This window comes from Falco biarmicus, chromosome 11 (genome assembly GCF_023638135.1).
Source record: "Falco biarmicus isolate bFalBia1 chromosome 11, bFalBia1.pri, whole genome shotgun sequence".
NCBI lineage: Eukaryota > Metazoa > Chordata > Aves > Falconiformes > Falconidae > Falco > Falco biarmicus.
The window spans coordinates 7,871,153-7,899,089 of NC_079298.1; the positions used below are offsets into that span (position 1 = coordinate 7,871,153).

Genomic DNA, 27,937 nt, shown 5'->3' on the forward strand with positions numbered 1-27,937 from the left:
ATTTTCAGTATTTCTCACTTTTTGGAGTACCTTGTTCGTCAGCTCTGAAGCAGCCGTAACATTTCTGCATTTGCATGAAAAAAATGGTGCAGTTTAGTTGTTCCGTCTCGTTACTGCCTGGTTTAGGTGCTAGAATAGCAAGACTCCCCAAAAGATTTGCTTTTCAAAAAGCAAACCATATAAATTTGAACTGGTTTTGGTCTTGACAAAAGTGTTGGGACAAGAAGTATGTACCACCACTCTTGCTGTGTTGAATATATAAAATAGTGGAAAAGTTGACTTATTTCTTTCCAAGAAACATTTTAAAAGAGTAAATAAAGCATTCAGTCAAAATTTACTTTATTTTTGTAAGCTAACTTAGGCATCCCAGATATGTACAGGCTGACTTCTAGCTCCCACCAAGTCGCAGCGGCGGGCAGGTACCCAACAGTTGCCCCTGTGTTCGGGCCATTCTCCACTGTGGGCCTGGAGGATGATTGCTTATTTTAAGAAAAATGCTTTTACACGTAGGAAGAGAAATATAAATTGCTAATGGCTTCTCCTCGGTGTATCCAGTGGATAGCTTTTCAAAAGCAGAAAAATGTGGATAGGGTTTTTACATGGCTTTGGAAGAAAAAAAAACCTTAAATATGACTGTAGTGTGCAGCTTTTGCCCCTCCCCAGCACATTTTAAGAGCCCATATCAGTTTGCTCGTAAATATCCTAAAAATGTAGATGGTTTAATTAGAAATTATTAAATGTTCCAGGCTTAAGAAAACACAGCAAACTAAAAGTGCTGTTTGCCACACGGCCATTTCAAAGCTGGCATAGGAGACATCAGAGAAAACAGAGCAAATATTTAACGTTTACTTTTAAGTCTATACAGGCATTCTTATTTATTTTACCATGTGGTTACTATTAAGTGTGTTGGCCTGCATCCATCCTTGCAATGAAAAAAAATAAATAAAACAATCCCCTGTAAGCATGCGCAGCTTTGCAGGCTTGCCAGCCCAAATATTTAGACTTCTCTAGCGGAGATGGAGAGTTCGGGGAGCTGAAGTGCGTGTTTGGCTCCAGGGCAGGCTGGGACGTGGGCTGTGTCCTTCACCTCCAGCCTTTGCAGGGAGCTCCCCCAAGGAAGCTGGGGAGACCGTTTACCTCGGGGGCTTTTTTCCATGGCAATGTTTAGGATTGAGCCTATGAAGAAAACACTCCCTTCCCCGGCTCCTTCCTCATCCTCCCCCCATCCAGCGCTAGCACACAACTCCTGAAGTCTATCAATCACACGCTCTGCAAGCACTACAGGCAAATCTTGAGTTAGCCACATGTGCCAGTGCTTTTTTGTGTCCCAAGGAAGTTACTTGACTAGTTTGTCTTTTTCTTTTTTTTGAAATCAAGTTTTTTAAAAATTCCCCCTATACATCCTGTGACAGATGTGATCGGGTCCCGATCCTGGTGCAATTACGGACAGTCCTTGTGGGCTGTGACACAGCTCGATGCAAAACACACGCTGCTGCCCTGCTGCTGGCAGTGGCTGCGTGCGAGGACACCTTGCAGTGCAGTAAGAACTGGTTTTTTTTCATGAGCCGATTCCAATGCAGGTACAGAAGGAAAGCGCTTGGTACAGAATGGCTGGAGACAATACAGAAATGCTTTACATACAGCTACTTAGATTTCCTCAATTAAACCAGAGGCTGGCTATAGTGAGGTCCAGAAATTAAACTTAGGTCAGGAAATTAAACCATTCCTTTTTTTCTTTTATAGCCTTGCTGGTACATCCTAAATGTATCAAAACTTAAAATAATTCTCATGCGAATTTTAAACCCTGTTTCTCCACGTTTCTTCTCAAAATGGAAATCATCATGATAACAGTTGTGATCTGCTGGACCTGAGGGCGAACTGAAATTTCTTAAGAAGCCAATTCTGTATCACTAAATGGTGTAAAAAGGAGAGGGCAGATAGGGATGGAGCTGGAGCACTTCCTGCAGCTTTGTGCTTTAACTGGAGTTACATCCCACTGCATCACAGGCATATATGAACTAAGTGTCCGATCCCCTCCCACCCCCCAATACCTTTTCTGCTATGAAAGGTTATTTTTGCACAATACCTTTAACTTATTTTTTCCCTATGCTTTTGCTTAAGGAGTTGAGATCTGAGTTAGCACAGGTCCATCAGCTCTGCTGGATGCACATTAATACCAAAGAAAACCTTTGAGCCTGACTCCTGGCATATATTTTGGGTTGGGGAAGCTGTTTATCTTACTCCCCTCCCTGTCCCACCCCACAAGGCCTGGAGGCATCCATGGTCCCACAGCCAGGATATGCTGGGAGCATCTCCAGAGGGAAGCCTTACCAGCCAACACCAGCCTGCAAATAGGGACTGTGCAATAAGGAAGTTTTAAGGATTTGTTGCTTATGTCTCTTTTCATCTCTGAGTTTATTAAAGTGCAAATGTAAGCCATGGAGACAGCTATCACATGCAGTGCAGTACACCAAGAAACACTTTCCACACCATCAATGGAAGGTAAAAGGCTCCGTTGTGATTATCTAACGTACAGTTACTCGCACAAAGGACAAAACTGAACCCAGGCCCTGTGCCCTTCCACAGCAGCCAGTCCCAGAAAGCACTACAGCAATTAACTTGGAAATGAAACCTCCTCGAGTCCATCAGTTGACAAAACAGAAAATACCAAGAAGGATGGAGTATTTATAGAGCTCAGGATTTTATTCTGAGCTTCATGTTAATGATCCGTTTGAAGGGATGTTTATACTCAAGAGTTTTTTAAAGTTCAGTATTTTAACAACAACAACAACAAATCATAAATAAATAATATAATAAATCATAAATACTCCTTATAGTACAAATGAAAAAATAAAATGGACTAGTCTGGTTCATCTCTCTCATAGAGCTGAGGTTTGTCTGCCCAAAGATGCTGGGACACTACAGTAATCCTGGGATTCAGTTTTGCTTTGCACTCTAAAAGAAAAAAAACAAAACACCCAAATGCATTGAGGTACAAAACATGTGAATATAACATGATAAAAAACATGAACATGCTTTCAGCAACAAGAATAAATATTACCATGTCTACAGTATCTACTTCACAGCTTTGTGAGATGAGGATAAATAAACTATTTCAAAATGTGGAAAAAAAAAAAAAAAGAGATGAGTCTTACAAATAAACTTTGATTTTTAAATTAAGGCAGCTTCAGCAGGTATTTCAAGGCTTTTGCTGAAAACAGAATTCTTCTAACACCAAACGTGTACTCATGCTTTGTAGCTACAGCTCTGATTGACCATCCAGTTCTCCTAATTTTGATGATCAAAACGAGCAAAGATTTGTGCACCGAATACCTGCAATACCAGGCTTGTTCTCTGCAAAAGTCAGTGTTTGGTCAATAGATATGATGTGAAAATTCTGAAAACCAGGTCATCCCTCAGGCACGGGAGTGAGGTACTGCTGAACGAATCGTTAACTCCATGTCCAAGGGGCAGGCTGGAAATTCAGAATTACAAGAAGCTGTTGGGTTTTTTTGTGAGTGAGTGACAAAAAAGGAATATTTAAGGGAAGGGCAAAGGAAGCCCAAGGGAAGCACTAAATGGGAAGCCCGTACCATTGTAAGACCTTGAAAAAGGTGACTCTAGTAGGTACATCATACACCTGAAACAAAAACGGATCCTAAAACTTTCCAGGAAAATACTGGAGGAGCTGGAGCGGGGTTTTGTTTGGCTCATTCAAAGGGATGGACGTACGAGTCTTCTTCCCCCTTCTCCTCTCAGCTAATAAACAGGGGAAGACAGATAACTGCACGACAAATAGTACTTCAAGTATTTAGGAACACGGCCTGCGTGTCTCAGCAGTGGGATTGTGCGTGAGCTGGGGGATTTGTGCACCTTGTGAAATAAAGCTGCCGCTTCCAGCAGTCCTAATGCATGTCGAAGGCACGATTTCATGTCCTACGTATAGGTGTCTCTTCCCTCTGTATGGGTGCGCACAAGATGACTGATGGTAAAGAGCAGTAAAATGAAAAGGAGTAGACAGAATGGTTATTTTGTTCAAACTTCGTCTATTCCAATACAAATGGCATTATCATCACACAAAAAAATTTATATACAACAGACACTAACTAGTTGCTTCATTTTTTACGCTACCCATCATTATACCCCTGTGCTCGTACACACCTTAGGAAATGCTAAATTGGACACACACGCTGAAGATGCATTTCTGACCCGTTAAGAGAAAAAAAATGTCCTGCTGCCTTCGCCTGCTCAGCTCTGACTCCTGAAAATAAAACTGCCCCAAACCCCGTCGGCACCAGGGCTTTGGCCAGGGAGGGTGGAAGGGAAGGATGCTCATGGCTCCCGATGCCACCTCTCCCCGCTTCCCCGGACGAGGCCGTGCTGGGTCCAATGGGGTCAGCTAAGCTACTCATGGGCTTTACCTAGAAGAGGGTGTAAAAATATCATCCCCTTTTTCTGGGTCCTCCTGCATGCCGGGATTAGTGCGTGCAATGGCAGGTGTCCAGGGCGCACACCTACCCCGCTGGGCAAATACAACCGAGAGACCAATGACAGGGATGCTACCTATGGGGTTTTAAAAATATATATGTATACATATATAATATATGCATATATATATATATATATATTTGCCAACTAGTACAGTACAAGCTCTTTCTAAATTAACTCATCCAGGTGCTGGGGGTTCATGCCGGAGCCTAGCTGAGCTCTATAGCCTTTGCATTTTGTCCCTTCCCCTTCGGGCTGAAGCAAAGTCTGGGTGAGTGTGTGGCTGTAAAGCACAGCTGTCCAGTGGCTTTTCAAGAATTGCACTTGGCGTAATTCAAGTTTCTGTAGTTCAGATACATCTACCCTGCTTTTCCTGATGCTCATGCATGTACCAGCATAACTCAAAAAGAAAAAAACAAGTGACCACAGTGTAACAGTGCAAAAGTGAAACTTTTCCTCTGGAAAATGTAACTGGAGGGCAGCAGCTTCTTTGCAGCTGGGAACTAGAAAACAGCCTATTTGAAGATAAAATTAAAAAAAAAAAACAAAAAACATTAAAAAAGTGCAACTTCTCAAAATATTTCAAAACGCAGGGTGGATTTGGCTAAGGCTGTAATGGCCAGGTCAACCTGATGCCTTTGTCGAGGAGGCACTGTACTCAGTCCTACCGCTCCACTGCCTCAGCTGACGTCCAGCAGGCAAGTTGCGTCATCTTTGTGTCTTTCCATATGGAAAACTGAGCCACCCTTACCGCCTTCTAGGCAGCACTGGCTGGGGGGCTGGTTGATGGCCGGCTGAACATGAGCCAGCGGTGTGGCCAAGGTGGCCAACAGCATCCTGGCTCGTGTCAGACACAGTGTAGCCAGCAGGACCAGGGCAGTGACCATGCCCCTGTACTTGGCACTGGTGAGGCCGCACCTCGAATCCTGGGTTCACGTTTGGGCCCCTCACACCAAGAGGGACGTAGAGGGGCTGGAACGTGTACAGAGACGGGCAGCGAGGCTGGTGAAGCTGTGTCTGGAGCACAAGGCTGATGAGGAGCAGCTGAGGGAACTGGGGTGTTCAGCCTGGAGAGGAGGCGGCTCAGGGGGGACCTTCTCGCTCTCTACAGCTGCCTGAAAGGAGGGTGTAGGCAGGTGGGTCTTGGTCTCTTCTGCCAGGTCACAAACGACAGGACAAGAGGAAACAGCCTCAAATTGTGCCAGGGGAGGTTTAGACCAGATATTAGGAAAAATTCCTTCAATGAAAGAATGGTCAAGCACTGGAACAGGCTGCCCAGGGATGTGATGGAGTCACCATCCCTGGAGGGATTTAAAGGACGTGCAGTTGTGGTACTTAGCGACATGGTTTAGTGGTGGACTTGGCAGCGCTGGGTTAACAGTTGGACTTGACTATCTTAAAGGTCTTTTCCAACCTAAATGATTCTATGATCCTATACAGAAGTTAATGTCTGCATGGGTCTGAGAAGATGCCAAGTGCCACAAGGGCTTATTCTACCACCCACACACCTCCAGGAAACAATTATTTCCTCCCAAGGGCATTTGCTGCTGTTTAATACTATTAGCTCTGCTGGGTAGGAAATCCCAGAGGACACGCGTTATCTTAAGGCAAGACATCTATCTATCTATCTGCTTCTGAACCACAGATCACATCTAACACACCAGCCCCTTATCCACTGGGCTGCAGGTGTCTCCAGGACAAGCAACTTGGCAAGATGTGCAGTTGTGAGCAATAATGCAAACAGCCTTTTACATGTCAAACGCATTTCACAGAGGGGGTATGGACGCTTGCAGCTGCTCCCTGGATGGAAATAATGTCTGACCCTACGGCCGCTCAGCCACCCTTCCCTGCTCCTTTCCAAAGGGGCTTCTCTCTAGCACCCAAACCCATTCAGGACTGTTTGCTCAGCATTTGCTTGCATCTCAGCACTGATCCAAAAGCTGCTACAGAGCTGGGGGCTGCTCAGCTTTGGCTCTAGGGTGGGATTTGTGGCATGCGGGAGTCTGGAGTCTCCATCCTCGCCAGTTATGACCCGCTCACACCACAGCACTGGAGACGCACCATCTGATAGCCACCAGGCACAGTACCAGAGCTGTCCTCCACCCCAGAGTATTTATTTAATAATGATAATATAATAAAAAGCTCATTACAAAACCTAGGAGTACTACAAATATTTCCGGTGTTTCTTTTAAAAACAAAATTGTTCTCCTGCCAGGTTTACAATCCAACCACTGCTGTGGTGGATTTAGCATACGAGAACTTAACAGCAAAACTGATTTTTTTTTGGAAGATTTCTAGTTTGTGCGGCTTCTGGAAAAATTGGAGTTGTAAAGTCTCATTAGTGAGAATCCATGCGTAATCTGTAACAAAAGTAAGGCAATTTTGTGTTTTTTTAGAAAAAGGGACTTTGAGCTGAAAATGTCCATTTAACTGCCAGTAGATGGCAAAAATATCCCGTACTTGTTTTCATTACCCGAAGTGATTAGTACAAAAGGCTTAATGTGTCATTCTCCTCCTCACTTTTCATAGAAACTTGCAGAAAGTATAAATTAAAGTGCCACTGTACAAAAAAACCTAGCAAAAAACCTCAGTGGGTCATAAGAAGCTATCAAAAAGATGGAATCGATTTTTTTTAAAGTTGAATGACTGCATACCTGGGACCAGCAAAAGTTATCCTTTGTTTTGTTTCTTAAAACAAAACAAAACAAACAAAACCAAAAAAAAAAAAAGCAAAAAGAAAAAGAAAAAAAAGTCCACCCAGGATTTTTTTGGCAAAGTTTTCATAAAGTATTTGTTTCTTGACTGATTAGATTGTTATGTTCCTTCGTAATGAAGTAAATGGAATTAAATACCAGAGCAAAGCCAAGCAGATGCCAATGCTGCCCATTAGATTAAGCCTCTGTAATAAAAAATAATTATTCTTTTAAACAAAGAAGTCACACGTGTATCAGAGTTTACCCTTGAATAACAGGAATTTAACCTTTAAAATCCCTGTAGTTTGTCTTAAGAAATAAAAACCTATCCTTCAGATAGCCAGCAGTAAAGCAACAGTAGACCTGTGCATTCAGCTGCCCTGCCTCACCGGCGGAGCGGTGCAGGTGATGGTCCGGCAGGCGGCAGCGGGACGGGAGAGCCCTCCGGCACGGAAAGTGAGTCTCCGGCAGCACGAGGCGGTGAGCAAGGACGGCAGGGAAGGCGGATTTGGCAGCAATTTAAGGTGGTAACAACAGGGAAAGGCTTCCCATGGGAAAGGCAAGAGGTAAATGCTTCGGAGCTAGGTGATGCTGCTGGCTCTGGCCCGGCAGTGACGAGGCCACCCTTGGGCGAAGGCTGGGCAAAGTGCTGGGGTTTTGGGTGGCTCATCGGCATCCTGCCGTCCATCGGTGGCTCAGCTGAATCCTGCCTGGGATTCGGCCCCTGGAGTGGCGCCGCGGCAGGGGCGGGTGAGCGGGTTGGAGGGGGGTGACGATTAAGGGCTGGAAGAAAGGCAAGCAGCCTTCATCTTTGAACGTGGTGAGCGGTTGGTGCCGTCCGGGGCTCTCGGGAGGAGGAAATAAAGCCTCTTACGGGACACTCCGCTGCAAAGACTTGACACATGGAGGCTTTCCCACAGCACGTTTGCAACAGGACCTTTGCACATCCCACCTTCCCTCCCCACGTTTAGCAGGGGAATAAAAAACAGCCGGGAGGGATGGCATATTGCACTGGTGCAGACACATCTAAGCAGCTGCTAGTTTTAGGAGGAAAGTGTTACCAGAGGCCAGCGGCTGCTGGCACCCAGGTGTGAACGCCGCAGAGCTACTTCATTACCCCTCCACTCCGTTCTGCGTAGCTCCTGGTCGACCCCTCTGAGCTGGCTCAGCCCAGCCTGCCTCTGCTCTGCACAGCAAAGGGGACACAGCATCAGTCCCACTGCACGCTACCTACAGCGCAGGAGGTTTGGCCACGGCTCTGTAAACTCAGGATGAACTGGGGGGAGGTGTTTTCCAAAAACTCAGTGATACATTTGCTACTTCATAGCCATGCAAACATTTCCCATTGGGTTCACTAGGAATAAAAGGGTATTGGATACATTTCACCTCGGTGTAACGAGTGAAATGAAGTTATTCTTAATTTCCTCAGTGCCTTGTTAGAGGGGAGTACATTTTGGGTCTGGAATTGGCTCTGTCTCGCAGGCGGTGGAGCAGTGAGGGGCAAAGGAGGAGGAACGAAGCAGAAGAAAAAAGGAACGGACAAGTCAGACCAGATCCTCACAGTGCAGTACCGTGTGCGGAGGGACCGGTGCCTCAGTGCTGCCCATCAGCGAGCCAGGGCCATGATCAGGCTGGCACACATCTCGAAGAAGTCCATGGTGTGGCTCCCCAGGCGTGGTGTCACTGAGGGGATGCTGCCAACGAAGGAGCCGCTCAGGGAGCCCATCAGCGACTGGCACTCGGCGGCCACGGCGGCATCGATGCTCAGCCTTGGCCGATGCAAGCCAGCGGCGGAGCAGGAGCGCTGCGGCGTGGATGAGCCGGACCTCTGCTCCATCACGTCATCTTACACACACACAAAAAAAAAAAAAAAGAAAGAAAAGAGTGGCATTAGTTGGGCATCTTCCATGCATGTTTGGTAAGGAACTATTAACGATGGTGGAGACAAATGGATGAAAAGGGCTTTTGCTGACTTTAAATGGCTGCCTAAGCACTTGAAAATGCAAAGAATGATTTTTAAATTCTTTTTTTAGACTTCCAAACTTGCCATTTTATGTGCTTTAAATCTCATGTTGCACCATTTCCCGCTTACCATCGATGCTTTTGAAGTCCAGGAGATAGCTGCGGTTGTCAACCTGGTAGAGCTGCAGGCTCATCTTCACATAATTGCCCGTCACAGGGTTCTTGCGGCGCACTCTGAGGTGGTAGGAGTTCACCACCTGCAATGGGAAACCTGCTTTCAGGGGTAAGATTCAAGGTAGCAAGAAGAACTTGTCTTTCCTTATTTTCTTCTCAATACTAGCAAGACATCTGCTGAGAAAAACAGTTTCTAGAAATAACAGTGCCTATAAAATTAAGCAAGTGGCTTCACATCCTCTTCCCTCCTGTTTTAAAATGCTTCTTAGAGCTCTGATTCAGCAGCTGCTGGCAGACAAAGCTGCCGTGACCCAGCTGCCAGGCACCAAACTGATGTTTGCTCCTCCCTCACCAGCATCAATGGCCATACCAGCCAAAAAGTCCATTTGCAGACCTGCGTATGAGGACTGTGTCGGTGACACCAGGGCAGGCTGGGCAGCTAGGCAAAGTAACCTCTCCCATCAGCATGGCGAAATCCACTGCTTGTGAATCAGCCTCGATTTTCTCTTGCCACTTCCCACCCCACGATCTGCTGCCTCTCACTTGCAATGAGCTTTTTTCTCTGTGCTATATTTAAGAAGCAACTGCGTGAAGAAGAAAGCTATTTTGATGAAAAATCACATCTGAAGTTATTCTTAGGGTGGGGAAGACTATTGTGAAACCTCCTCATACAAAATAAGCTCCACTGCCTACATGAAGATGTTGGGCTGACTCAGTTTGTGAAGCTGTACCAGAAATACATCAGGTTTGTTCACTCTCTGCAAAACTGTGCAGCTAACGCATGTCTGGCTGGTGCAGGCATACGCAGCTGGAGACAGCCCATCTCCTGGCTGGTGCAGTGAAATCAGATTCCTGGGCACTACTTGGCTTTAAATACATATTATCAAAAATAAGGAGGAGCTAGGAGGCTTTGAAGAAGTGGCATAGTGATGTTCACACTGTGCAACCCTTGGGACCTGGAGCGAGGAGGGTCTCCTCTGGTGATGAAGATCTGGGCTGAAATTCTCACCTTACCTTGCTCCTGATGCTCGCACCAGGCTCCATCTTCATCGAGGAAAATGCTGCTGCATCAGTGATACAAACTCCTGCCCCCAACGCCCCCCCGCCCCTCACCTGTGCATCTTTTAAGAAGATGCGCACCGTGCCATTTCAGCGCACACGACTGATAGGACCCAAGTAAGAAACAGTGAGAGTTACTTTGCCCAGGAGCACTCGATTCCTCACGAGGAATTAGCCACTGGAATTAGAAATGTGACTGGCTCCTCTTATCCCTGCGGCTAAATGAGGCAGAATCATCTGTCCAGCCAGGGGCTTAAAGCATTCAGAAGGAAAACTCTTATTTCACACCATAAACAAACACCACGGATATTTAACCACAGCTACCACCTTAATGCAGTGCGTTTGTCTTAACAAGCAATAGCAGGGATTATTGCACGTCGGGGGCATTTATCTGGAAACAGGTGAAGCTGTACCCATACTTCCCACCCGCCCTGAGCAATTCAGCTCACGAGCAAATAAGCCTTGGAAAGCACCAGGAAGCCCCAGCACTCCCTACCTTCCACTCGAAGTCCAGCTGTTTCATGGCACGGTACACCTCGGCCATGATGTCATAGGGTTTGCTCTGGCTGCGGATCCCCAGGTGCCACTTGGCCTTTTTGACAGTCAGGGGTTTGGGCTTTGTGGTGTTGAGGGCATCCAAAGGACATCGCGCTTTGGGGCTGTCCGCTATCAACGGTGGCATCCGCTCGGGGTGCGGCTTCACGCCGGGAGGGATGTGCAGGGTGCTGTCGTCCATGAAGGAGCCGGTGGGGGGGCTGGAGGCGAGGTAGAACTCACTGGCTTGGTTCATGATCCTCCGGTTGTCGATGACGAGGTGGTAAGCCACCGCCAGCTGGTCCTGAGGGTCACCGCTGTACAGGCTGTTCATCACCTCCGACTCAGTGCATTCAAACTTTTCACAGACCTCCCGAACTGCGTCGTCGTCGATGACGGTGGCATCATAAGAAGGGTCCTCTGGGAACAGGTAACTGGGCAGCTCCTCCTTAAACCATTCGTGCTCCCTGGGGAAAAGCAGAGGAGCCACCGTGAGCTCTGTGCAAGGCAAGCTGCGGCAGCTGCTGCCACCAGCCCCTCGCTTGCTCCAGCTCCGACTAACCCTCAGCTGCAGCCTGGGGAGCTCAGCCCAGCCCTGCACGGTCCCCCTGTCCTGCGACAGCCACCACGCTCCGCAAGCACGGCCGCTGGCTCACTTGGCTTTGAACTAACCTCCCAGCACTTACAAGATGCTCACGCTCTTTGATTACCATGGGTCTGATAGAGATAGAAAGCATCAAAGGTATCCGGGTCCCCGACTCCCACTGATTTACGATGAAGTCAATGATAATTAAGCGGCTAAATGCCACAGAGGGCCTCGCCTATAGGTTCTACATATCAACTTGTAATCTCGCTACATACGCTGCTGCTCTAACATGTAATTAAATCCTCTAGTCTTAAGGAACTCAGAACTAAAAAAGACATTTTACTTGGTTTTACTTGAAGGGTAAAATTAAGGCCATCCATTGCGGATGCATTAAAAGCCTAAGAACTCCTGAAAGTCCTAGCAGTATTACGCTTTGCACGCCAGCTAGATGTAATGATTACTGTAAATTTCATAAAATGCGTATCGGGCTGCAGTCTTACAAAATGTTTCTGAAATGGCTCAGATTGTGAGAATTCCAAAGTCCTACTACCAGCCATGGACTTTTAATGACCTCTGCAGACACAAATATCTGCTTAAGAGCCCAGTGGTTCCCTTTACCTGGAATTTCCGCAGTGACGCATGCAGGTAAAAGGCTCATGGGCACTGCACTCATTGACTAGGAAAGAAAACTGTGCTGCATTTAAAGATGAACCATTTGCTCACATTTGAAACTATATCTGATATTTATGGATTAAGTTAGTAATTCTTGGGTTTCTCCTCCTTTTTTATTGGATAGACACTAATTACAATGATTACCCTCTTATTCTGAACTGGCACCCAGAGGGAGATAGTCTTGAAATAAAGTAATGAAAAATGGCTGGTGAATATTAAGTTCTTAGGATTATTGCATGATATAGCTGGTTTTGCTAAGCACCATTAAGAGATTTTTGAGGCCGTTTTATAATGCAATAAAATAGCATTTTAATATACATATATATATATATATATATATAAAGTCATCACCCTGTTCATCGTCGCCCACTGCCAGCCAGCAGCGCCCACCTCTCCATGAGCACAGAAGGGTGCAGGAGTGCTCCTCGAATCACTCACCACAAAAACCAGCTGGATTAGCCAACTACTTCTGTAAACCACTCTGCACACCCGCCAACAGGGGACCCCCAGGACAGCCCCCCTCATCTGCCACTGGCCCACCAAAGCCCCCCAACCACAGCCAGCCCACTCCATCCCACTGGGCTGACCTGATGTCCTTGATGGTTGCTCGCTTGAGGGGGTCAACCTGCAGCATGTGCATGAGGAGAGTGGCGACGGAGCGGTTGAGGTATTCAGGGATGTAAAAAACACCTCCCCGGATCTTCTTGAAGAGGGTGGGCACGTGCTCGTCGTCAAAAGGCAGAGTGCCGCAGAGGAGGGCGTAGAGGATAACACCGCAGCTCCAGATGTCCACCTCTGGGCCGGCATAGAGCCTGCGCGAAGGCAAGGGCAGGAGAAAGGTGTCACCCCCCGGCCTCCTCTCCTTAGTTAGCGAGCAGGTCCCACTGGGTGAGCTGGGGACCCGCTGCCAGCTCCACTGGGGCCAGAGCTGCAGCCCACCCTGGGGCTGCTCACGTGGATTCCCCTGGCCAAACCTGCCTGAGCCAAACCACTCGGGGGCGAGGGGGGATGACACGGCAGAGCTGGTGCTGACTGCCCACGCTCCTCCGGACAGCCGTGTACACCCCTGCCTCCACCAGACCCTCCAAAAAGCCAGACCCCACATTTCCAAGAGCCCTGCCGGGTTTATTTGCTCCTTCGCCTCACGGGCTCAGCCAGCAATTTCTGTTCATTTGGTGAGGCAGATTAAACAGCAGCAGATACTGTATCTCTGAGTGTTCATTTTCACTGGAAGTTTATGTGCTGGTATGCAAGCGTTCCCGCTTCCGACAAGCTGCTAATGCACCCCCTGGCATCACCAAGTCGGGACACCCCAAACACACGGGGTTGGCAGCTGCTTGCTTGCCCGACTTGTTTGTCTCTTTCTGCTACAACGGATGCTTTCTCAGAGGTGTTGGGAGGCAGTGTTCACCCTTGGGCTGTAAAACCCGACCAAAACACAGAGGTTGAGATGGAAATACAGAAGTCTCTTCGTGAAACCTCAGCCTCCTGCACTGGCTTCTCCTGAAAAGCATCGCCGCAGACACGCCGGTGTACAAAAAGCACCAGCCGTGCACGTGGCCATTCTCTGAACAGCCCCAAAGCACCAGCTCTGCCTGTCCAAGGGTGAGACGGTCCCTGCTGAGGCCAGGGACAGCAGCAGTCATTTTGGAATGATTAGCTAGCTGCCCCCTTGGTCCTGGCTCCATGCCCAGTTCCAACAGATAAGAAGCCTGATTGCTGATAACTGCATTGCCTGAACAGTCGATTGGAGTTTTAAGCCCAAACCAGATGCACTTTTATGACTGTGAAACCCAGGCGGTCACATTCTACTGCTTTTGTGCTCTAGCCAGCACAGGCAGGAGCTGGGATCCAGCCACCCCTGCCCTGCACACCCGCCGGCGAGGCAAGGCAGGCAGCCTGCCGCAGCAGCAGCCGTCACGCCTCTCCCCCGCAAATGCAGCGTGTATGCTGCCGTGGTGCTGAGCAGAGGGCAGCTTGGCATGATCATCAGGGGTACAAACCTCAGGCATCACCAGTACTGTAAGCAGCGCTGATGCGGGAGGGCTGCAGCTGTAGCCCGTGAAACAGTGCAACACGTAGGCTTGGGTTTATGTTCCCTTCTTACTTTTGCTGTTAACAAGCTGTATTGCCTGTACCCTTGGAACGATCAGGCTCTGCATCCAGGGACTAAATCCTGCTTGTTGATCTGCCCCGTGCTTTGTCTCCTATACAAACCAAAAAAAAATGTGCACCTGGCCTTTACTGGAAAGGGCATGAAAACAGTATTTTTTTGGAACCATGGTAGAGTTTTTGGCTTTGTCCCCCTCTTGACAATAAGGTTTGTCTTGCTTTCGCACGTAGAGTTGTAGTCACAACAGGGTTTGTTGGATGCTAGTCTAATTCCTAGGATACTCTGCCAACACTCGTGCTGGTGTAAATGAGAATAAAATAATCATAATCACGGTGAAAACACTTTGAACAAAATGTTGTTGTATTTAAAAGCTACAGTTATAGGCAAAAACATGCTGGATTAGGAAAACTAACACTCATTTGAAGGCTGATTCAAAAAATATGGGGCAGATAATGAGAAGGATCATACAGAGGACTGAAAATTTGAAAATCTGTATTTTCAACGCTTGCTATGCTATTATAGAGAGAGTCAGGGAAATAAGTATATTCTAACAGGTTTCTGCCATGAAAATACTGGAGTTTACCATGTTGATAGAGAAGTGTTAAGTCCAACCCAACCTTGCAGAGTGCATTCAACATGCTATGTGTCATGCAGATGTTGTACACTGAGAGATGCAACCACACTGGAGGTTTGTCAATTCAATTCATCAATTCAAAACCAAAGTTATGATGGTTGAACCTACCCTCATGAACAAAACCCCTAGCTTAAGGAACCAGAAGACACTCAACACGAGAGTTCAACAGTGTAGGGAAGTGATTAACGATCTTCCTGATTCTTCTGTTAGTGAAGTTAGTTTCCTCGTTAAACCTGTGTTGTATATTATAGGTGGGCAGGAGAGAAGGAGGTGGCCTGGAAAAGCCTTTCCATCTGAAACCTCAGTATTTGCATCCAAAGAGTAATTTTCACCCTCTTTAATTAGAAATATAAACAGTCAACATCTGCTGCTAGTAATTCCAACAAAGAAAACATCTTTAGCAAAATGTGGTTTGCTCTTACAGTTACTAAGAAATGTAATAACCAAGAAAACACCCTCAGATTTTTGCCAGTGGATTCACCCAAACATAAAATACAGGCTGAAAGGATTCAGCTGCTTTTGCTAGCAAAGGTGTTTCCAATCCCAAGAACAAATTTAACGACCAATTGCTCACATAAGTTCTGCTTAGACGTAGTGTGTCCTACCTTCCAGAGATGACTTCAGGGGCTGCATAATTTGGGGAGCCACAGCTGGTACGGAGAAATTCACCATCTGACATCATGTTGGACAATCCTAAAAACAAGATGCATGCTACATATTGGTGTTTTATGTGAAGGTCCAGGCACAGAGGACTCTGTACCGCACAGAGGAGAGGTACAGCAAGTGGAGGGGGAAATCTGGAGGAGAACTGTTGCTATAATTTAGATAGACTCCTTTGAGCTGATTTGAAAATTATCATTATTATTATTGTTGTTACTGTTATTATTGTTACTATTGTTACTGTTGTTGTTATTTTCACATTCAACCAAGGAATATTCACTCCAGGCTCACTTTGCTTCCCCAAGCTCTAAATTCCACAGCACAGAGGAGAACAGACGTAATTCATCCCAGAGCACTTACTTTATATGGGGGTTGTGAGATTAGTAAATCTTCAGAAGGATTTATCACTGGTTGAAAGGACTCACCGGGACTGAGCTGGTAGCCCAACTATTTCAATGGATTTCAATCGGTAACGCCACTTAAAGGCTCCTGTTACTGCCCATTTGTAAAATGAAGTGAGGCCAAGAGCACACAGCCAAACGTACCGAGAACATGCATGAAAATAAACACAGGCAGCCAGCTCGCCCTGGAATTCACTGCACGGAGTCTGCCTTAAACTTAAATTAGCTACATCTTTATATTAGGTGATTATGCTAAAACATAGCAAAGATTTGCAAATTACTTTGCTGCTCTACTCTCAATGCCAGTACGGAAGCAGCCTACAATAAGTAATCCCTGCTTTTGCTAAAAGGCCGGGTGTTTATAACTGTGGGCTTTTCAGGTAAAGCAACTGCTAGTGGTTAGGAAAGCAGGCTCTGGGTTTTCTAAGGCTTGCTACACCGACACGCTCCAGGAAGCGCCTCGGAGCTGGCTGCATTTCTGGAATGCTGCTGGGGTCACATACCAAAATCGGCTATCTTTGCATTCATGTGTGCGTCCAGCAGCACGTTCTCCGGTTTCAGGTCTCGGTGGACAACCATGTGTCTGTGGCAGTAATCCACCGCAGAGAGAATCTGCTGGAAAAGGCGTCGAGCTTCTGCCTCTTCAACCTGTGGATGCAAGGGGAAAGAGTCCTGAAGGTTGGTCTGCCTGCAGAGCTGGCAGGGGAAGGTTTGACTTAGCAAGGAGCCAAAATGTTCCAGGGCATGGAGAGAAAATCACAGCGTGCTTGTGACCAGAAGCAGCAAATAAAGCAGATTTTCCCCCCTTGCATTTCATAATGTGCTAGTGTTTGCAAATGATACAGCCCAGAGATGAAATAAGAAACGTAAATTTAGCTGAGCTCTCAAGAACTTACTGGTGGCACCCACAAGGCAATGGCCTCCTGTCCCAACAAGACCAGCTTTGCTACACGGCACATGCAGATCAAGGCTGGACAAAACAGAGGATGCTGCAGGGAGCAATTCCTCATGGACAGATAGCTTCAGGAGAAACAAAAGCCAAAGGTGGAATATTGTGATAATTTTAATCAACTATCTAGCTGTCTTAGCTATAAAGTTTTATGAACTGTATTACAGAAATTGTATTTAAAATGAGGGGACTGATTATTTTTAAGGATGACTTCCTAAAGACTCTCTTCGTGAAAAATTTAGTTTCTGAATGCCAAAGTTCGGAAAGGATCCAAATTAGCCACTGAAAATATCCAGATGCGTGAAATGTGCTGGAAATCAGAACTGTATGCAGGGAATTAAATGGAGTCAGCTCCATCGACCACTGCGCTAATCTAAACCAATTTATTGTAAACGTATGACTTTTGTAGTATAGAGAAGAAACGTATGATGGGCTGCTCCTTCACCTGAAGCTTTATTCTGGATGTCCACCTCAGCCCATTGCCCTGTGACTGCTCCCTGCCTACGAGGATGTCCACAGGGCAGACACTAGTGATGTTCTTTGTAACCATAGCATCATATTCTGTGGGCTCAACCTGCACCTCAGCTGATTTACACCCAGCAGGACTACTGGCATTTGAAAATGTTGGTCAGATAAGCCACCTCCTTAAAAAGTCTTCAAAAGACCTGACGTGGAGCCAAGGGGGAGGTGAACAACTGGGATAGAGACCACACCGCGTGGTCCTCCCCTCCGATGCTGTAAATCTGCTGCTGAACTGTGGGTGTTTTGACAGGCAACCCATAGCTAAAGATTACAAAAATATGCTAGTTTTCCAAATATTTGCACTAAGCAACACGTTACCTTGGATATTTTGGTTTGCATATCGGAATAAATCAGAGGATGTTGCAAAAAATTGCACGCAACTTTTATGCGAGCCGGCATGAGATGTTCCAGTTGAGATTGCTGTGAAGCAGCTTCTATTTTGGGCCTTAACCTTAACCACATTCCCTTTAGCAGTTGTTTTGCTTCTAAACACCATCCTCTTCCCACACAAGTGTTTGGGCTGACATGGTACTGGCACTTACACGTCCATGCTTACAGATGTAATCAAATAATTCACCGCCAGAGACGTATTCCATGACCATGAAGAAGTCTGTCGGTGTGCTGATGACCTGGTACCTTCAAAAAACCAAGCAGATTTAGAGGGAAAAAAAAAAAAAAAAAAATCAAGAAGAACAGGGAAAGGCTTTTAAATGGATTATTAGTTGCACATGAACACTTAAAATAATGCATTTGTTTGGATCTTGCATTTATAACTGCTTTCCACCTCTGAAATGCCATCTCTTATTTCAAGTCTAATCTTTCACTTGTCTATGAAAGGATCTCTTTTACAGACCTACGGTTTTCCTTCAAGCTTTTAAATAATCCTCTGAAATCTCTGCCAGACAATCCTATCCCATTTAGGACTGTCCTGACTTTCAAATTTCCATTTTGGCTAAGATGTGCAACAAGAACTTTAGAAATGAAGGCTTCGTTAGCTGGGGGTGGGGGTATATTTGGTTTCCTTCATATCAAGGATAAAGAAGAACTAGATGTTACAGGGAGCTACTTTTGGAAAGGTACAGAAACAAAGATGAACACCCCAAAAGTTATTTTTCAAATATTAAATCCCTCTATATTTTAGAATAGGGGAGGGAAAAAAAAAAAAAGGAATATCACCCTTGACTTCCAAATTTATTCTGTTTCCATTCAAAATGGTCCCCAAGCACTGCAAAGGCATTTCAGTGTCCCAGCTGGTATAAACTGCCAGTGATCAGAGGAGGTCAATGCAGCTACAGGAATTCATAGCAGCACCAGCAGAGACGCCCCTCTCTTTTATTTCAGATACATTGTTGTTTGCTTGCCTTTTTTTTTCTTTTTTTTAACAGCTGAATTTCCATGGGTTATAATTTGTAGCAAACAGATTTCAAACCACTTCCAGAGATCAGCAAGTGGAAAGGTGATAGTCCCATAGAGATCAATAGGAATAACCTGATTCTCAAGTTCTTTGGATTCAGACATCTAAGTTACTGTTAACTGCCCCACTATTTCTTTTATATACATGTAAAAAGCTATTAAAAGAGGAGGTTTATGCACCTCTCTTCTATATTGCTGTATTTCATGTTTGCACTATGTACTACAGGACACTGATATTTTTAAACTGGATTTAATTTCTAGGCTTTAATACTTCGCCAAATGTGTGAACAAGACATAACTTGCAGGATGCTGGATACACAGCTGGGGACTCTTGCTGGCTCTTTTGTGAAATAATACTGATCTGTTCTCCAATAAATCCACGGAACGGTGAAGTTGCTCTAAAGTCAACAGTTGCTGCATGGTTAGTTATTTAACTGCAAAGAGAATTTGTTTTCTCTTGCCTCTAAGTCCCAGGTATTTGCTATATCTCATGCCAGTTTTAAGGCTGACCCAAATGTCAACTTATCCTTGCAGTTACCATTCAACAGCTTTCTTTTATAGAAATGCCAAAGATATTATCGAGTGCCTCATTAATGTGGACTGGCTGCACAAACTGGGGATTGAGAAGGAATCCCAGAGGCTGGAGTGCAGGTGCTGATTTACAACTGAAATTCAGGTTCATCAGAGTGGCAACTTGGAAAACTTGTGCCTGAATAATAAATTTAAAAAAAAAAAAAAGTTCCTTTAAGCTCTGGATAATCAGGCCATTAAAACATAAATCCTATTGACTTCAAGCCAAGGCTTCACTCTGTGAGCCTGCCCGTGCTGCAGTTCCTCAAGCACAATCCTCTGCGGCTTCAAGCCTGGAGATATGAAGCCTAAAAAGGGTCATCACAGAAATCCCTGATGAAATCCCCAGGCAGGAGAGCCCAGACCCTCACTAAGCACCTTTCTGATGGCCTCTGTGTAGAAGAGAGGACAGCTCTGAGCAAAACCTGACGCAGGGACATCAGTCTGTGGGCTGTTACAATAACTCAGGCTCCCAACGGAGGATGCGCCTTCCATCGTTTCTCAAAGTGTCAAGTGTGTCCCCCATAAGTTAGTGGGAGACTCTCCAAAAGTGATGTTTGGCTCCAACACACAAAAACCTGACCACATCCCTAACATTTCCTACAACTCTAAGCCATCTCCCGAAACCAAGCCAGCTGTGTGTGTAGAGTCCTTGCAGATGGAGCTGAACCCATGGCAGAAAGGGTACTCACAGTTTGATAATGTGAGGGTGCCGGAAGAGTTTCAGATTTTGAATTTCTCGTTTGATCTTCCCAACTACATCCAGGCTGCGTATTTTCTGTCTGTTGAGTATTTTTACTGCGACTTTGTGCCCTGTCAGCTGGTGTTCGCCAACTATTAGGAAGAGAGCATTGCACAGTCACTAAACGGTGCAGCAAGATTCACACCAGCAATTTAGGACACTGTGGTTTAGAAGCAAAAAGCAACTTTCGAAGGGAACAAACCAAAAGATGAGGGGTGAAATATTTTAAATTTGGGGTTTGTCTCTTCACTTCTATTGTTTTCCCAGTGGAGTCATGGAAGGCAGAAGAGAGGGGACTTATCTGCAAAGAACACTCAAGTAAATAAAACAGAGTGAATTACTGGAGGAGGTCATACCCGAAGCTAATCTGGAAGGATTTATAGCATGTAAAAGCTAGATTAATCAGAAAGAGATATATTTAAATGGCAGAGGAAAATCTCCACTGTAACACACTGATTGATTAAATCCCTAATAAACCCAGTCTTAAAACTAGACCATCACACTTTAAAAAAAAAAAAAAAATAGGGATTTTCCCTGCCCGAAATAAGACTGAAGGATTTGCATTACTAAAATGAATTTCTATTTATACATTCTCAAGTATGCTTCTTAGTTTGATGACAAGCTGCAGGAACACTGCTGTACTGCAATGGCAAATTCTGGGTTTAGAAAAGGTACAAACTTCAGTCTGGGTTTTTATAATATGCACTTGGTACATTGAGACGCTGATGCTTATCTCCTGTGTACAGTGACAAACAGTAACCACAAACTGGGAGTTGCACCACTGTCACTGGGGGAATTGCACTAACTTAATAATGTGAAATGAATTCAGCGTTTGATCCATTTGTTATCAATAAACAGACTAGACAAAAAATAAAAAGCCCCAAGGAAGCCAGATTTATATTGAAGTTAACAGCAGAAACTGCTTGAAAACTGCCAGTTAGATGTTTATATCTAAAAGGGTTCTGTGGCCATGAGCTACCCCGTCTGAGTATTTTCCAATGTCACATTAAAAATGGTGACACACTGATGGTTTTCTAAAGATGCACAGAAAACCTGCTTACAGTAAATATTTGTGCTCTCTAATTATGAAGGTTACCCTTCCAGTAATAACATAGAGCACAAGGAGTTAATAATTACAAACAAACCTTGTTATTACATTATTAGAGACTGTAATTTTGGAGGCTCTAATGAGCTGACAGAAGCGAACGGCGTGAGAAGGGCAGGGCAGCAGTGCCGGCGCTGCTTGGGGCATGCCAGGTCACTATTATTAGCCACCAGATAAGACCTGCCAGAGATTCTTTCCTCAGTAAGAGCATCCTAAAAATAAAACACTTTACTGCCCTTGAAAATTAAAGCACCACTTTGCATGTCCATTTTATTCCTTGCAATACTTAAATCTACTAGATGAAATGAAAATAAACTAAGCCTTGCAGCATAGATGCAATTTAGGGATTAGCGAAGGGCTGGAGGAGGCAGATAATTCCTCTTGTGTGGTGCAAGGACAGCGCTGGAAATAGTCTGAGGAGGCATTTTCTCAGGTGCATCCTTGGGGAGAGGAGAGCAAGGTGGTGGGGGGCCTGCCCCATGGAAGGAGGCTTTGCTGGAGAAAGACTCTGCAAAGCAGCGCGTGTGCAAGGGGTACAAAAGCACGCTCAAGCTTTAGCGGGGCTTGCAAGGGGGCTGGGGTATTGCCTCTTTGTTCACTGCAAGAAATTCTCCCCAGGTTGTGCCAATACCAGTCCTATAAAGGGCACTGACCTCTCTTTGCCAAGGCTGTCATGGTATATGGATGGTGTACGTTACACTGAGGAGGCTGGGGAAAGCATGACAGAGGGGTGTAAGACAACTTCAGCAGATGACTTTTGAGATCAGTTCACCAGCAGCGTTTGATTTGGTCAACTACAGCACTGCAACACCTCTGCTCTCTCTTTCCTGGGAGCACGAGAAGCTGTACTTTGAAAGCTGTCCTTGACTCATTCAGCTCCACTAAAGAATTATAACACACTAAGCCAACAGTTGGGAAACTGAGGAACAGAAAAGCAAAGAGGCTTATTGCTGAACGAGGAAGAAAACCCCAATTTCTGCCATTCTTTGTTGCAAGACAAGCCTTTCTGGCCTTATCCCAGCATACCCTTTTGAAAAATTTTTATTACATACTTGGAAAAAAAAAAAAAAGGCCATGCCCAGGATGAATAATTACTGTTTTTAATACCACTGCAGAACAGTTCATCTCCTTTCCATCCATGACAAACAATGTGTAACCCTGCGAAGGTTTGCTAGCTCAAACACATTAATAATTAAAAATAAACAGTCTATATTGTAATCCATCTTTTGCTTACAGTAAGCATTAGATACAGCGATATTGTTTCAGTCCCCAGTGGCTTGTTAAGCCTACTCGAACGCCTTGAGAGATGGAGACAAAGAAAGAACATAATTTGCTGTGTGGTGGGAGAGTTTTTAAGCCTTTCAGGTCTCTCCGGCTGCAGCCTGCAGAGGCAGGAGTTTTGACATGAGGCAGTAAGGACAACCTTCCCTCTGCTCAGTCACTGCCCCGAGCCCCTGTGCTGCAGCACGCTGGTGGGACGATCCAGCCCCAGGATGAGGAGCAGCGGCAGGTCCCGTGCCTCCCACAGCCACGGAAAGGGGATGCTTGTGCAGCTCATCTCTGATGGGTTTGTCTTCTCCTCGTCCCAAGGATGGGCAGTGGTGCTCTTGGGTGGTGATGAGGAAGCCTCCTCCTTCCCTCACTACCTCCGTGGATTAAAAAGCCTGGGGGGAGGAGGGAGGGCTGTGCGGCAGTGTTAGAAAAGGGATTTGAGCATGTGTCTTGTCTCAGGTAAACTCCACCACAGATTAAAACCACCAGCCGGAACCCTGCTGGGACAAGCAGGGGAGATGGATTTGGCATGGAGACGAGGAGCGGCACCTCATCCTGTGCTGCAAAAAACCCCCATCCCATAATGGCTAGATGGCAACGCTGACCCTAAACTCCAAAAGCCAACACCACATGGGACATGGTGTGAGTGTCCTTAGCTGGCACCCCATCTGCTTGCACTGCCTGGGCACGAGAATGCTTCAGCACCAGATGCTATGAAGCAACAAAGGGAAGAGATGTAATAGAATTAGTTTCTGAAAGGAGACCCTTCTAATTTAGTTGGTTTTGTAAGAGAAACAAAATGAGCAGGAACACTGTTTATAAAACCGTAAGCTGAGAGAATCATTAAAACCCCTTGACAGCATGGTTTTTACAGCAGGTTCTGAGGAAGCCTGCCTCTGAGTGTGTGTTTGATGCAGCTCAGGCAGCACGAGCAGTTAACATTTTTGCAAATGCTCCAGGGGAATGTAAGTTTATGGAGGGGCACGAAAACTCCTATCAGTTGTGCCAGCCCTTACCTTATCCCAAAGTTAAGAATGAAGTCCACCCAAAGCGTATATTTAGCAAGGCTGTATTAATTCTGCCCCAGTGGCACTTGCTCATATGGTGCATCATCCTTCCCTTCCCTTCCCTTCATCTGTTCAGTCTCTTTTAGTTTATCTGCTACAACTTTCTACAGTTTGACGACTACAGCCAAGCTTTGTCCTTCAGTGGCAATGGTCCAGTGCCTGGGAAAATGGGATTTGACCCCAACTTGAGCCCGTGGAGGTGCCATCGTAACCAACATAAACATAACCCAAGCACTGCCAGTCCTTGAGGGACCACAAATTGGTCACCTCAATGGCCAACAAGTGGGGGAAGAAACCACCAAGTGGCCACTAGGGATGTCATGCGTGGAACCACATGAAAAAATATTTGTGTAACTCTGCTGGGTTCTGACTGAAGGTCTCCAAGCTGCAACGGCTGTGAACCTTGTTGTGCAAGGGCTGTGATCACGGCAGAGCTCTTCAGGGACCCGCAGGGTGGGATGTGCCCTGGACAAACACAGCAGCGATTTGACTAATCTGTTCTTACCAACCACCAGCTGAGGAGATGCTACCTCCTTCCTTCACTGCTTCACTAAACTCAAAATCCAAGATGATTTCCACAGATCTATTTTCTGCAAATTAATCTTCCTTTGGCCTGGAGGACAGGAGAACTAACTACCACCAGCTCTGCCTGTATTTAGCAAAATCCTGCGCAGTAACATTGACCCTTGGCATGACACCTCCTGTCCATCCACCACATTCACATCCACCGCAGTAACTCCTGCCTCTCTTCCAACAGTTGCTGTATTTCCATCACTATTTCCAGCTGGAATTTCAGTGTTATCACCAAAATCCTGCTCCCATCTGCCAACCTATCTGCTCCCCTCCGTGCCTTGTGTGGTCTTTCCCTAAATGAGATCAAGGAACTGACTGAGCTTGAAACGAACAGGTATTTTGCAGTGTTCACCTGGTCTGTAGGAGGATCAGTTCACTGATGGCAGTGATGAGCCAGAACGAACATCCTGACAGGGCAGCAGGGACTTTTTTTGTCGCATTTCTGGTCTCTGATGACTCAAAGTGACTATTCAGCTCCAGCTACAAATCCAAGCTCTGGTCAGTACCCCATCATCACTAAATCCTCCTTTTCATTGCCATTTTTTTTACTTCCTTAATAACTGTAACCCTTAACAATTGCAATTTATGATTCCTTAACCTTGAGGAGGAAGGCAGGGAAAAGTGCCTTTTACAAAGTCTCGTGGAAGGCAGAGTTTGAAGAAAACACATCAGCAGCAAGAAACGCCACCGATGGCACCAGCCTTCTTAGTGAAAAAGCAATTATTATACACAACCTATTCAAAGCTTGAACCAATCAGGCAGAAATCTCTTTGCTCTTCTCATGTTTCTTGCTAAACAGGGTTGAATACAGGTTTTCCTAAAGTGCATTTGATTAAAATGCTGTAATTCTGTATAAATAGGAGGTCTAGTTTCTTCATCTGTTTCCAATGTCACGTCCAAATTTCACCTGTCAGTTGTAGGCAATATATTAAGGGGGAAGAAAAAAATAATTATAAAGGGTACTACTTACCCATAAGGGGTTTTGAGCTAGGAAATCTCTTTTATTTGAAATGTTTCTTTGGAAACTGTCAGTTTTTACTAAAGTCAGGTCATATGTGGGGTGGGGGGTATTTGTGCCCGTTACTCCCGAAAGGTAGCTAAGGAAAAAAGGCTATTGTGGGCAGCCTTCATTTGGCCTGCAAGAAAAAAATTGCCTTTGGAGCACTTTTTGAGGTCTGCTGGTACACACGACTGATTTAAATGGTCCTTACTGTTAGAAGTAATTTATTCCGATAATTCTTCAGTCAGTAAATTTGCGGTTTGGGATTAAACACAGCAATATATTTTTAGGGGGCTGATGAACGGCCACAGGTGGGTTTAGCCCCAGTGGCTGCGGTGGGTTTTTGCCCCTGCTGTCAGTTTGCGTTTATTTTAAAACGCCAGCGGCCGATGCGGGCACATCGCCCCTCGGGCACGGGGCGGCTGCTGCCCCCGCTCCCGCGGAACCCGCTTCCAGCCGGGAATCGCAGCTTCCCGTTTTGCTCGGACAAGAGATTTTGTTGCTTGGTTGGGTTGTTGGTCTTCTTTAATATATTGATTGGAAAATAAAATTGGCGTGTAATGGTAGAATTCCCAGGAAAAAGGAATGCAAGTCTTGGCAGCTGTTACGGCCAGGCAGAGCAAAGCTGGTGCCTTGCAAAGGGGAGCTGCCCACCCCGGCACGACCGAGGGTCCCGGTGCGCAGCCCGCGGACGGTCCAGGCTGCCCGGCGGCGCGGGGGGCAGCAGCACAGCCCCCCGGCTCCCGGATCTCGCTCCCCCCGGTCCCCCGGGACGCGGGGGCACGGCGCGGGAGGCCGCCCGGCCATGCTGCCCAGCCGCCCCATCACCTCTCCCCCGCCGAGGGAGGAAAGTTTCGGGGGGTCCCGCTGCGGGCCGGGGCGCAGGGGATGCAGCTCGCCGCCCCGCTGCCCAGGGGCGAGGGCCGCGTCCCCCCCGGCTGCCCACGACCACCTGCGCCCCCCCACACCCGCCCTGAGCGGGGGCCGCCCCCAGCCCGTGCCCACCGGGGCGGCGCCGGGCTCCACCGCCCCCCCCCCCCCCCCGCCCCGCCGCTCCCCGGGGATGCTGCGCGGCCCGGCCGCGGCGATGCCCGGCGCGGAGGCCCCGCGGCAGCGGCGGGAGACGGGAGGGAGCGCGGCGGGGGGCGCAGCGCGGCGAGCCCGGCCCCCTCCCCGCGGCCGCGGTACTCAGCTCTTGACTTTGCCGAAGGTGCCGACCCCCAGCGTGTCGCCCAGCACGTAGTGACCGATCTTCACCCGCCCGTCGTGCTTCTGCTTCTCGGCCATCTTCGCCCCCCGCCGCCGGACCACAATGCACAGGGCCGGCCCCGGCTCGGCGCGGCTCGGCTCGGCGCGGCGCGGCTCGGCGCGGCTCGGCTCGGCGCGGCAAGGCGGGCGGGCGCGGCGGCGGCGCGCGGCGGGCGCGGGGGCGGGGAGGGGCGCGCCCGCCGCCGGTGCTGGCCGAGGGGGGACCCGGCGCGGGGCGCACCCGCCCGGGGTGACACCGCAGGGCGGCATGGGCCTGGGGTGACACCCGCCTCGGGGCGTGCCTCCTGCTGCTGCACCCTGCGCGGGGGCGCCCGGCCTGGGGGGGACACCCTCCCTGGGGGGCACCTGCCTGGGAGCGACACCCTCCTTGGGGGGCAACCTCCTTAGGGGGTACCCACCTGGGAGTGACACCCTCCTTGGGGGGCACCTGCTGGGTCTGATACCCTCCTTAGGGTAAACCCTCCCTGTGGGACACCCACCTGGGAGTGACACCCTCCTTGGGTGACACCATCCTTAGGGTACACCCTCCCTGCCATGCACCTGCTTAGGAGTGACACCCTCCCTGGGGTGACACCCTCCCAGGAGGGCACCTGCCTAGGAGTGACACCCTCCTTGGGGTGACACCACCCTTAGTGTACACCTTCCTTGGGGTACACCTGCCTGACGGGGACACTCCTTGGGATGCACCCTCCTTATGGTGTACCTGGTGTGGGATGGCACCTGTCAGAGGGTGCAGCTGGCTGCTGGTGGCACCTTCCCTGGAGTGACATCTACCTGGGGCATGCAGCTGCCTAAGGGTGACATCCTTGGGGTGCACCCTTGCTTGGGTTGAACCCTCCTTGGGGTGCACCTTCTTGGAAGTGGTACCCTCCTTGGAGACCACGTGCTTGAAAGTGACACCTTCCTTGGAGTGACACCCTGAAGGTGACACTGTCCTAGGGGTGCACCCTGCTTGGGATGCACCTGCCCATGGGGGTGGGGATGCACCCATCAGAGGGGGACACTGGCCTTGGGGTATGCCCTCCTTTTGGTGCACCGTGCCTGGGTTGACCCCTCCGTTTGGCGACACTGCACGTGGAGTGGCACCAGCCAGGGCAGCTGCATGAGGCCCACAGAGGGATGCTGTGGGGTGGGAGCATGGCCCCACAGGCACCCAGCGAGGCCCAGCTGTGCCTGGGGTGGGAGGAAGGGATTAATGGTAATGAAATAAGGTGGGGGAGTGGGGAGGAAGGGGTGGGGTGTTGTGCTGGGGTGGTTGGTAGTGGGCTGGAAGGGGAGGAAGTGTTGTGGAGAGGAGGAGGGTGGTTGTGGGGTGGGTGCTGGGTGCTGTGCCCTGGGTTCTCTGCCCTGGGTTCTCCCTGCTGAGGAAGGGAGATGGCGCTTACGGATGTCTCCTTGCTGCCCTTCACCCTGGACCTCAGGCTAGGCGAAGTGGAGACCCAGCAGTGTGGCAAGGTAAATTCATGGGGGGCTGGGGAG

The 27,937-nt window shown here is 47.7% G+C and overlaps 1 protein-coding gene across 1 annotated transcript; it reads right to left on the bottom strand.

The window, feature by feature from the left end:
* Positions 1–19: 19 nt before the first annotated feature.
* PRKAA2 (protein kinase AMP-activated catalytic subunit alpha 2) lies at positions 20–26,581 on the bottom strand. The gene is made up of 9 exons (XM_056356029.1): positions 26,383–26,581; positions 20,123–20,264; positions 17,990–18,083; positions 16,480–16,624; positions 15,521–15,608; positions 12,756–12,980; positions 10,873–11,377; positions 9,274–9,400; positions 20–9,026 (listed from the first exon to the last, which is right to left on the bottom strand). The coding sequence occupies exons 1-9, from the start codon at positions 26,474–26,476 to the stop codon at positions 8,788–8,790; spliced, it is 1,659 nt and encodes a 552-aa protein (XP_056212004.1). The 5' UTR covers positions 26,477–26,581; the 3' UTR covers positions 20–8,787.
* Between the last annotated feature and the right edge of the window lie 1,356 nt (positions 26,582–27,937).